Source organism: Nipponia nippon, unplaced genomic scaffold (assembly GCF_047370975.1).
Source record: "Nipponia nippon isolate SJK-2023a ecotype South Korea unplaced genomic scaffold, ASM4737097v1 scaffold_24, whole genome shotgun sequence".
Lineage (NCBI taxonomy): Eukaryota > Metazoa > Chordata > Aves > Pelecaniformes > Threskiornithidae > Nipponia > Nipponia nippon.
The window spans coordinates 6,884,414-6,896,782 of NW_028262341.1; the positions used below are offsets into that span (position 1 = coordinate 6,884,414).

The 12,369-nt window shown below is 37.9% G+C and overlaps 1 protein-coding gene across 3 annotated transcripts in view; it reads right to left on the reverse strand.

Moving 5' to 3' along the window:
- Positions 1–12,369, reverse strand: part of MCTP1 (multiple C2 and transmembrane domain containing 1) — a 282,391-nt gene that overhangs the window by 153,302 nt on the left and 116,720 nt on the right. For all 3 annotated transcript variants that reach the window (XM_087761501.1, XM_087761499.1, XM_087761500.1), the window contains exon 3: positions 2,652–2,794. In XM_087761501.1, coding sequence (XP_087617627.1) covers positions 2,652–2,794 — 143 coding nt within the window. The remainder of the gene's footprint in view (positions 1–2,651; positions 2,795–12,369) is intronic.

Here is a 12,369-nt window from a genome sequence, read left to right on the forward strand (position 1 = left end):
TTTAGGACAGCCTGTTGTGATAGGACAAGGGGTAATGGTTTTAAACTAAAAGAGGGTATGTGAGAGACTGGAGTGTTAGATAATTGTCTCAAAGCTTGCTTGGCAAAGCTTCTGTGAGCCTGCGGTGGTAGCGGGAGGTTCTGATACCTGTCGGACACCGACAGAGAAGTCACAGAGACATCCAGACCTGGCTGACAACTTGTCACGTGGGGAGGGGGGTCGCGTGAAAGACGAGACCCAAGGCACGTGGACAGAGCATGAAAGATGCATGCATGTGTCAGACGGCGAGTACATGCCAAAAGCCCAGCTACTGACTCCCGGTACCAGAACTCCACTCCCGCCCCCTTCCGACCCTCTATAAAAGGAGCATGAAGCCGAACCGTGGTGTGTGTGTGTGACCCACCACCAAAGACGTGACTACAGACTGATGGGATGCCTCTGGATCCATGGTGGTGACTGTCCTCTGCTTATGTCTCCGAATGCTTGCTTAGTTTCCTCCTAATATTTCCTGCCTTTCCTATTGCTCTTTTTCCACTTATATGCGTTCAATAAAGTGACCAAAGGTGGCGGCATTTGACCTCATTTGTGTCTTAATCTCACTCTTGGGATCATTACAAACTTTCCCCAAGCCCGAAATCAGACCAGGACAGGGTAGATTTAGACTAGATATAAGGAAGAAATGTTTTACAATGAGGGTGGTGAAACATTGGCACAGGTTGCCCAGAGAGGTGGTAGATGCCCCATCCCTGGACACATTCGAGGTCAGGCTGGACGGGGCCCTGAGCGACCTGATCTAGTTGAAGATGTCCCTGCTCACTGCAGGGGGGTTAGACTAGATGACCTTTAAAGGTCCCTTCCAACCCAAAGTATTCTATGATTCCATGATTCTACTATTCTATGATACTACAATTTAGTTACGTCTCAGAATATGTGAACAAGCTACAAAAACTGAAATATTTTATGCAGTGCGTTCCGAGTACAAATATGGATAGACATTATACCACTTGACACACTCTTCCTAGGAAAAAAAATACACACACCTATTCCCTTATTGTCCTACTGCAGGGTTGGTATTTGGCATAGATAAATCAAAACAAGTAGAATCACAGAATCATAGAATCATTTAGGTTGAAAAAGACCTTTAAGATCATCAAGTCCAACCATTAACGTAACACTGCCAAGTCCACCACTAAACCATGTCCCTAAGCACCACAGCTACCTGTCTTTTAAATACCTCCAGGGCTGGGGACTCAACCACTTCCCTGGGCAGCCTGTTCCAATGCTTGACAGCCCTTTCAGTGAAGAAATATTTCCTAATATCCAACCTAAACCTCCCCTGGTGCAACTTGAGGCTGCTTCGTCTAGTCCTATTGCTTGTTACTTGAGAGAAGAGACCGACCCCCACCTGGCTATGTTGTAAGTGTCCTTTGAATCTGCTTCTCTCTTTCACAGTGCTGGGCATGTGTTCATTCCTTATGAGTCACTAAGCTTAATAAGGGCAGGAAAATGCCAATTGATAATTATAATTAATTTTACACTTTTCTAATGACAATGTATGTTATCTGAGCAGAATACATGAAATGCAGCACAGATCGATACTCAAAAGCTGTTCAAGTGGCATTCATCTACTAAAAAAACTCCTACAACTCCATATTTCAGTTAAAATTTTTGTCATGTAGGTGAGATTGAGACTGATACTGATCTGAAGCATTATATCATTTCAGACCAGTTAGAAGGAATACTTAGGTAAGACTTAAGTTTCCAATCTTTCTCAAAGTATTTTTAATCTATGTATGTTCTAATTAAAAGCCTAAGAGTACATCTTTTCTGATAACATTTTTAGAACTTAATTTTTATCTACTTTATTTTACACAATTAAGGATTACTTTTGGATACAGCTCACCATAAACTACTGGGGCCAGAAAAGTGCCTTTCCGTTCCATGCCTATAAAACAATGATCACAGCTTTTCTAGTTTCCATTCCAGTATGGATAGCTAAGAAGTACTAGTGGCACTGCTGCTAATTACTCTGAGCATTGCGGGCCAATCATTGATTTAAACTCAAGCTATCTGTTATTTTGGAATAAGTGATCCCTCTGTTATGACAAAATTAAACTCACCTGTGATATACTACGTAGTGTTACAATGTAAAAAAAAAAAAATGCACATAAAGCATAATGAAACATATAAGCAAACTCACTGTGATCAGGTACAAATAGAAAAAAACCAGAACCTAGGAGAATTGGGCACACATCTTGATAAATTCTCAGATTAACCTCAGCAAAGAACTATTTTTAATGGGATAGATTATGCTTCATATCAGAATTATGCAGTGATATTTCCATAAATAAAAGGGATGCCATCACCATGAAACAGTTTATTTTCTCTGTCCTCCTAAGATCACACTAAAGAAGTATAAAACAATTATGGCCTGAAATAAATAAAAATGCCTGCACTTATCTTTTTTTTTTTTTGAAATTTTGACCTCATCATTATACAGATGTAATTTAACTAATTTTCACCTCTAAATAGTCTTCAGTAACACACTATTGCACAATAAACCTTTCAGTATACAAAAATTACAATATATAAATTCTTTCAATAAGTCTTCTGTTGTAATTTCACAGACATTAAGTCAGATAGCGTCTCACCTTTATATACAATGATTCTCTTGGGTTATCTATAAGAATGCAAGCTTTTTCTTCCCACACAGGATTGAGGTTCTTGTGTATTGTTTTACTTCTAAATACTTCTTTTCCTCCAAGTTTGAACTTGACATACGGATCACTGGTTCCTGTTAAAGACACATATATACTGTTAATTATGTCCTTTTAGTACATTGAGGGAATGGAGACTATATTACCTTAAATAGAACTGAATGTAATTTCTACTGATAGCCAAATTAAAAACAGCAGCTGAGGAAAGATTTTTTTATTGTCACAATTTATTATTTTCCACAGTGTCATTACTCATGTAATTCCCTGTGTTAACATCAAATGGGTGCTCACATCACTTTCTGTTGTTTGCAATCCATACTCAAAGTCATACATGAACTACTGCCTATTACAGTGTAGTTTTTAGTTAAGAGAATTATGTCCTTATTAGGACTAGCATTTTATCTTAATGCAATCACGAAAATTAGATTATAAAGTTAAAATTATTTCTGTAAAATATTAATCTAATTATCTTATGCCTTTGAAAAGGCACAGGCTCCACTGACACCAGTAGTGTAAGTCTTCATTGACTTCACTGTGTCCAGGCTTACTTCTTCCACGAAGACACACTTCTTATAACACTCACGATGAGCAAATCAACTCTAAAGTCAGTCCACAAAGTTCACATACTTCCTGCGGCAATCACCTACCCACAGGAGAGCACAGGTCTAAGCCCTCTGATACAACTGAATAACAATTATCTATGACCAGAAAGACAACGCTGAAGGGAATTGAAAGAGAAATGTTAAATGTGGCATGAATGAAGAACAGATGGGACATGGGTGTGGAAGTGTCAGAAGGAACAACTGGTGGAAGGAGGGCTCTTAGGGTGGCACTTGCTGAGGGCACAGAGATTAGCAGCCATCCAGGAGCACATCTGTGTTCTCTTCTCAAGACACACATGCAGGGAGACAAAGGACAGCAAGCAAAACCCTGATGGTGCACAGAGGCATGACAAGACTGAGATAAATCACTGCCAGCTAGCAGAAGGTACAAAACGGCACATCCAAAACCAGCACAGACATGGTCATCCCACTAGCAGGAGCCCAGAGACATGAGAAGGACCCATCAGCTGGCGTCCTTCTTCTCCCCAGCATGCAAGACCCAGACAATACATCTGTGCTTGTGAATGTGAGCACGCGGGTGTGAGAGTGTGAAAACAAGTGACCGAAATCAGTTTTGGTTTAAAATAAAATCACTTTCCCCAGCCACAAGGTTTCACACTGTGATTTGCTACGTCGCCGTTACCACTCTCCGGTGCCATTTCCTGCATTCTGACCTCAACTCCTGGTGCATTGACTTGAGCTGACATGTGGGGAAGAGAGGGAACCTGCGATAAGGAGAGGGACAGAAGTGGCCAAATGCCTCTTCCACTTGCGTCCAGCAGTCTCACCACAGAGACCAGAGGCTGAGCAGCACGAGGCTGCCCCTCGACGAGCACTGAAGCCAGAGCGAGCCGTCGCTGCTGCTGGAAGGAGCAACTGCAGTGCTCGTCGCTGACCACTCCCCTGCGCCAGCACCAACATTTCAGGAACTGGCCAGCAAATGGATTTGGGAACTGCTCCAGCTGAGAAAGGCAGTCATTTTGCAACTGGATGGGCTCTGGGGCACAGCTACAAGACACAGAAGTTGTGCCTGCAACGGTCTTCATGAAACCACCATCTCCATGGTGGACTGAAAAAAGACTACTTGTCTTTTCCTGCATATTTTGATTACAAAAAAATACATTTAGGTCTTTAAAAAAAGAAAAAAGCTGGATAGAATATTCAAAGTAATACCTTCCCTCAAATGCCAGTTGGTAAGATTTCACTGTTATGTAAGTGAACTTAATTTTAACAAAAAATATTGGATGGGATTCATATTTCTATTTGTCTCTCAGCTATTTCTGAGCCTTAATAATATTTAAATCTAACTGATCCAAGACTATCTTAAAATAAATAATAATTCTAATACGAATAATAATTGCATCTTCATGAGCAACAGCAAAATCATAAGACATACTTTTTTTTTTTTTTACTTTTAATGCTTTTCACAAGACTAGCATATTCTAGAGGTTTGTGTTTACAACCACTGGGAAATGCAGTCATCAGGTTTTGTTAAAATTGCAATATGCTCTTCTAAATATAAAGTCTGGTAAACGAGAGCTCTTTGCACTATTTCACACAGCCACAAGATGTCAGTAATCTTTACCTAAAATTGTACATCCCTTTTAAAAAACTATAGCGGTGGAAAACTGTGATCTCACATACGACAGGGTTGCGGTCATTCCTTTCTGAAATTACTGGGCAGAATTTCAGTGGCGTAAAAATGTTTAGTCTAGCACAATTAACTTATTCCTTTGTTATTCAAGTAGTGGTGATGCTTTTTAAGGCAGAGATGACACATTTGAATTAATTCTGTGAAATCTGAAGAATACTTCGAACATGGACACCAACAAATCAACAACAGTAACACAAGGTATAACTCCCCCACAAGCCATAATTCTCCCACCGATTTTCCTCATGGTTGCTGTGAAGTGCAGATAGCTGGCCTTTAAGCACTATCTTTTTTTGTTCAGACTTCACAAATCTCAAAAACTCTTTTGAAATTCGAAATTGATGTGTAACACTCTTGTGAGATACATACCCAATGAATAGTTTAGGATCTAGATGTCAAATAACTTAATATTAATTCATTTTTATGTATAAATTTAGTAGCAGGGTGAGTCAAATGTTAGTTGCACTTACAATACGTTGCAAAACCTCAGGGTTTGTATCTGTGCTATGGATGCTGAGAATCACTAGGAAGTTTGCTTCAACACATTTCTAGTTTAAAGCTGAGAACTCATTAGGTCTACTTAGCTAAAAGCTCCATGCCCTTCACAGAGCTTTTCTGTTCCTTGAAGAGAGACCATCGAATTTTTAAAAGTATATGTATAAAGAAAGACAAGATTAAAAAAACTGATCTGATTAGCCATGCAATCATTCAGTAACACCGTCACCTAATGGGAGGGCAAAAGGAAGAGCAGAACAGAGACCAAAACTTCGTCCTCTCTCAGTTCTGCTGAACTGCATCAAGCCGCCTCCAGCACTGCTCTATGTCATAGGGTCCCAGTTTTAATATATATATTTAACTATATATATATATATATTATTATATATATATTAATATAAGAGCAATTTTCACACATATTATATAATTTTAATATGGTAATTGTGCATTCATATTAATATGACACTATTAGTATCATATCAAGCATATGTTAATATACTATTTGAATATATAATAATATGCTAATGTGTAATCTTAATCAACATCAACAATTCAATTCACATAGTTTTGCTCTTTTAAAGAGAAAAATACATTCAGTTTACCTGGGACCTTATTAACAGTGATTACAAGTTCATTACACAAAACCAGAAAAAATCAAAGACCACTCAGATTGAGCCTGCAAGAACCTGATACTGTCATGGACTCCTGTTATTCAAGTGTCAGACTTTTAATTGGTTTCCTGCTTACCAAACCATTCAAATGAACCTGACACACTAAGGTCTAACTGCAGAAACATTTGTCTTATCTGTAGCAGTTAAGAACATCATCATGAGCCTTCACTCCCAAGCTTAAAACCTTCTCTCAAAAAAAACAATCATGAGACACTGCTCTCTTGCTGAAGCACCACCATTGCCTGTGTAAAGGCAATAAGGACTCCTTGCACAGGGTGGCAGCCTCTCTTTTCATAGGAAACATCAACCTAACAGACAGCGCAAGATGCTGCCAAAGTCCAGGAGAGAAACTGTACATCCTCACAGCTGCTGTTACCTGACTCTGTGAAGCAAGCACTCCTCTAGTACTGCAGGTCCAACTCCAGCCCTAACACCAGGGTCTAACACTTCTCTCTTTCTGTGCAGACATCTCCTAACATTGATTTTGCTTTGCAAGTTTAGGACACAGATTAGATCTCCTAAGCAGATATAAAAGAAGATTAAAAAATATTTCACTGGAGAAATATTCAAGGTGTTTGTTCAAAGGAATGCTAAACTGGTTTTCAGAAGGAACCAGAGCAGTGTAATAGAGTGGAAATATAGCACAGGGAAATTTGGCCAGAACAATAATCAAAGTTGGATTGGATAGAAAGAACATTCCTTCTCAATAAATTGTATATGGTGACTTAATTGGTTCTCAAGGCTTCATAACAGGCTTTTCAACATTATTAGGCCACCTGTTCAACAGACTTTTTGCCTTAATGAAATCCTATTTAATCTAATGTGATAAACTGCTAACCAAACAAAATTCAACAGTGAACACAGATGTGAATGTAACCATGAGACTAAGTAATAAGCTTGAGACTGCTCCCCCATAACTACTGCTAATGAGACAGAAAGGATGAGGCAAAAGTCTCCATATTCCTCTACAATATTTTTGCACTTGACTCAGTGTGAATTAAATCAAACTACCAGCATGCTCAAAAAACCTCAGATGATGATCTACCTATAGCGTATGGTAACAAAACACTGAAATCCTAAAAGAAAATTTTAAAATCTTACACTAAAAAAGAGTATACAGGTTGCAAAAAAGATATAATATAGATGAAAAACAGCACTTCTAGCTGTCGCTTCAGGTAGAGGTGTTTTTATACTTCATATAACAAGAAGAAAGAAATTACATTTCAGAAAAATGGTGAGTTAGCAAGCACATTTACTACACAAGCTAATTAACTGATTTAATTAAAACTGTTTAACTACAGCACGGTTAAATGCATTCATTTTTCCACCAGTGCTATTCACTCACAGTTTAACTTTCGCAACAGAACAGAAAGCCATATCCAAGCCCATTCTCAAAAACAAGCGTGACTGTGCCATAAAAGTTTTTGCATAGTTCAGGTGCTCATCACCGTGCAATTCAAATTCTAGTTTCAATTTTTTAAAAAGTTAAAAAACTAACTTTCCCCTGGGGAACACCTGGTTTTCAGCCTGTTGAGAAAAAGATTTCTGAAAGGAAAACAGAGCAAATCAGAGAAACTATCTTCTTCTCCTCTCCCTATGGCTTTAATCATAGGAAAAAAAGCAAACAAACCAATTCATTGTCATCCCTGTAGGTAGTCAGTACTGCTGCAAAGCAGACCACTCCAACACAAGATCTTTTTTATTCTACCTACAGAGATACTAAGGCTAAGCAGTAATGTTACAAAGGTTGCATCCCTGTCCAGTTCCTGATGTAAATCCTGAATCTCCTTTGGATTCACCACACATACATGATAAATAACACACTTAGACCAATTTCAGCCTAGTGGTTTGAAAAAATAGAAGCTTCAAATAACATTAACCAGAAATCACAGGAATTAAATAGGATTTGCTGCTGTACAGGACACAGGAGGAATACTGCAGGAATAAGCACAATGTAGAAAGCAGTGAACACTCAGTAAACACAGGGGAATAGAATTTTCCATCACTGCAAGTAATTGGGCAATGTACACATTTCTAAAAGCAAAAGTAAGTTAAAAACATGTTTGTAATTCATTTACGCATAGAACTATAACTAAACCCCTGTCATGGCTTTCTATTATTCTTCCATTTTACTTTCAGTCTTGGAATTGCTTCATTTGATCTACAATTATTTGAAAAGAAAGCAAGCCACTAGAGATGTGGAGAGATGCCCAGTAACTTTGATGTCATAATTCCTGAGAAGCTTAATTATTAATACAAACATTTGTTCTGGATTCATTGCATGAAGAGCTCTTTCACTGACATCCAGCTCTTTCCCCTTCTCTCTGACTCCCTCCACACCCTTTCCCCTCATAGTAAAGTTTCTCAGTCTCCAGTTATTTTCTTTGTTGCAACCAAGGTAGAAGAAAAAGCGGAGGGAGAGTTCTCAAGTATGTGTCAGCTGAGTGTGTCAAGCAAAACACGTATCAGTTCATAGCATTTTACATATTTTGTATTTCCAAACTGCAATATGAAGCGTCTCATAAAAAAACCCATAGAATATGTCTGCTCTGTCCAGTCTTTTATTCTGACAAGCAGGGAAACTACTTACTACAGATTATTTTATATTAATTTAAACAAATAGAAATAGTAATTGTTATTATTTGTGTTGTACCAGAGCTGCCAAGCCTATCTTCTCGTTGGTCTTCAGCAACCCCCTAAACACCACAACTAAACACTTAACAACTACAACACTAAAAACTAGAGCTTTCCCATAAATAATCCTACTTTCTGTCCTTCTATCCACCTAGCAAAGAATTATCCACCCAATTCACCTAAAAAGGACACTAATTAGTTTAAATAATACAAAGCACTTCTGGAAAACTAATATCCTAAGAATGAAGACACCAATTACAAATTCACGGTGAGCACATGGATGCTGCAAGATGCAGAGTTCTTGTATTGAAAAGTCAACAGGGAATAAAAATTTTAATTATTCAGTGCCCATTAAAAAATATTGGTTATAACAATCACAGCTTTTTATCTTTCTTTTGAAGATTTATTCCTGCCACAAAAAAGGCTGCTTTATACTGTATTTCTATGTACCCCATGATAAGTATCTTCACTTAGTTTAATAAATACTCATTTAAGCAAATACTAATTATGCTTGTGAAATAGAAAGAATGAAAAAACATACTGGCACAGGACAGAATAGACAAAAAAGCAAATGTGCAATGGTCAACCTAATTTCAAGAAAACATATTTCATTTTAAGCATGGCTGAAGTCAGATTAATTTAAACAGGATTTAAGCATGCTCCGGAAATGTTTTCCTTGCAGCTCAAATTATTATTCTAGTTAATATACTTTAATATAAACAGAATGACATCCCTTAATCAAAGGAAACACCGTTTGCTCTGCCCCTAAAACCTCAGAACTAAAATTATCATCTTCCTGAAATTGTTTAAAGCATGACCATTCATTTTTCAAGACAGCCAGCTTTCGCAAAATCAGTCAGAGGTTTCACCTCTTCTGGGACAAACACAGAGGGCTCTGATTTGGTTTGCTTAACAAGCACAGCTCACTGTTGGTCTTATACATTATACCTTCCAGTTTTATAGAAATAATCTTTTTGATATATACTTGCAATTGACAAACATGTGAGTTGCCCTTGTCAATGTAACACCACAGTCAATGATCTTTCTCTCCATTAAGATGTGCAAGTTTTTCTCCATTCCCCACGGATAATGATTTACTACACATTAAATGAAAACTGAAATAAAAGCTGAATCTTAAAATGTAAAAAAAAAAAAAAAAAGCTAGGTAAAGCAAAAATAGAAGCCTCAGTAGCCCACAGCCTGCATATGCTTGGCACAACCAAAAAAGGTACAATGCATATTTAATACCTTGGTTGAAACTGATACTCATTGCATATGCAATCCTAGTTAAAGTCACATGAAGGAAAACGTACACCATGAAGAAACATTCACAGAAACATACTATGTGAATCTTGCCTTAAAGCAATATTTTAATTTACTAGCTAGAAAACCTTAATATGTTGGTATTTCCTTATTTGGAGAGTCATCTGGAAAAAAAAAAAAGTGCATAGTAGAATTATGCTAACAAAGCAGGACTTCCTATTCTCTTTTAATGATCAGACACAGAGGTATTTGATGCCTTCTAATGGCTTTGAATTAACAGACCAGATTCCTCCATCTGAATCATCAGAGGACAATGGTCTGGAAGCCCCAAGCCAAGCTGTTGCTACCAAGAAAACAGTAAAATAATCCTTACCTTCTTGGGAGAAATGCTGTGAATAGGTTTCTCACATTTTCTAGAAAAGCCTATTTGGGGGGTTCAGTTTTGCAATTAGATCTTATTTACCTGCATTGCCAATAAGAAGCTTCACAGGGATTTGGGCTACTGGAGCAATGGAGACCACTGAAGTGCTACTTCACCATCCCTGGCCAACAGGTCACCTGACTGGAGGAATCTCTCTTTTTAGTCTTGGCATAAATTCCCACTGCAATAGTCTAGTCAGGAACACCACTCAACTTTCAACGCAGGTATCTGCATTTGCCATAGCAGTGCAGGGGCACTACAGGTGACTTGACAGCCTACTAAACTTTCTTTTTCTACCTTATTTTAGCACTGGTCAAGTCTTCTTGCTTTATCTCCATTACTTTGTAGCTAGAGGAATAACATGATTCAAAGTTTCACTGAGATGTTTACAACTTGGGAAGACTTACTCAGTGATCACCTACATTCATACAACAATCCAGAGATGCATCTAGGAACATACGTGCTTTTTCCCCTCTTATGAATATTCCTATCTTCTTTGAGAACAAAAGCTATTAAAAAGGAATGAAAGCTTAGCCTCTAAAAATACCAGTGATAAATAACCATGTTTTGTAATCTGCAATGTTAGCACTATGCTCCGCATGTCTAGCAAAGGAAAAATACATTTAACTACACAATACATTGTCACGTGAAATTAAAGTGAACGATAAACACGTTCCTGTAACACGTAAAGAATAAGAATCACAGCCATGAAACTGAAAGAAAGGGAAATCATTTGAGATTCGCTATTAAATAAATGTATTTGCTGAATATCCAATTCCCTGGTGCATTTATCATGGAAGAGAAAAAGAAGAAACACGCTTTATTCTCAGTACTGATCTTAAACCAGAAATAGCCATTTCTAAGTGATGGTAAAAATCCCCAAAGACTAAAAAGCTATAGCCAAAAATACCTGATCCTTAGTGCTATTACTAGAACCTGCAAACAATTTTTGAGTATTTTTATCCTCTTCCGAACTAATAAAAACGGAATCACAACTACAGTTTTATAGTTTGGGAGAAAAAAGTTCCAAATTATGCCTCTAGACTATGACAATTTTACAAGGAATAACGTGAACAAGTACAAAGCCATGTTGTGCGTGCTTTGGACGAAGTGTACTGGTCAATCAGCAGGCAATTAGTGTGACTGCCACTTCAATAAGCCCTAAGGGACTAGAATAATGATAACACAATAGGAAACCCAGTCTTGTATCCTGTAAGTACCTCCTGCTGCTCCTACTGGACTAGCAGGAATCTTTTTGGCCTCCAACAGAAATTTGTGCTCGTCTGTAATAGATTGCCCTCACTTAAGCCCAGCTCTTCCTTCCTTCTCAGTCTCATGCCATGTAGCTCACACCAAAGCCTCCACATCATGCTACTGCTATGAAAAGTGGGGCTCTTCTGCAGATGAAATGAAATTCCTTGCACTTCCTCATATGTCTGTATCTGTCTTTTGCGTGTGTATACATGTTTACATCAAGATCACTCAGGGATGGATTCTGCCCATGATTCACTTTCCTGTTTGGGACACTACAACAAATAAATAAAAATATAAGGCTACCAGGAGCTTTATATCATTTCAGAAAAAAATACAGCAAGTCCTTTTCATAAATCTGAGCTTCTGTGCAGTCCAGTTAGGACTGTATTATAGAGAAACACAGCGGTTTGGTTTTCCTGGGTTGAAGTCAAATTCTGAGCACAGTCAATGATGAAATCATTTTTAGACAGAGAATAACAGGCTCTGAATTTTTACAGTCACAAGACCTCACAGAAGACGACAGAGCAGAGAGAGAAACAGCCTCAGGAATGCAAGGTTTCCACTCAACTCGTTTTTCTGCCAGGTCTTAATGACAGATTTTTACTGCTCTTAGCCAGAAGGTTCATTTCCCATTATTGCTGTCTTTTGCATTATAGCTTAA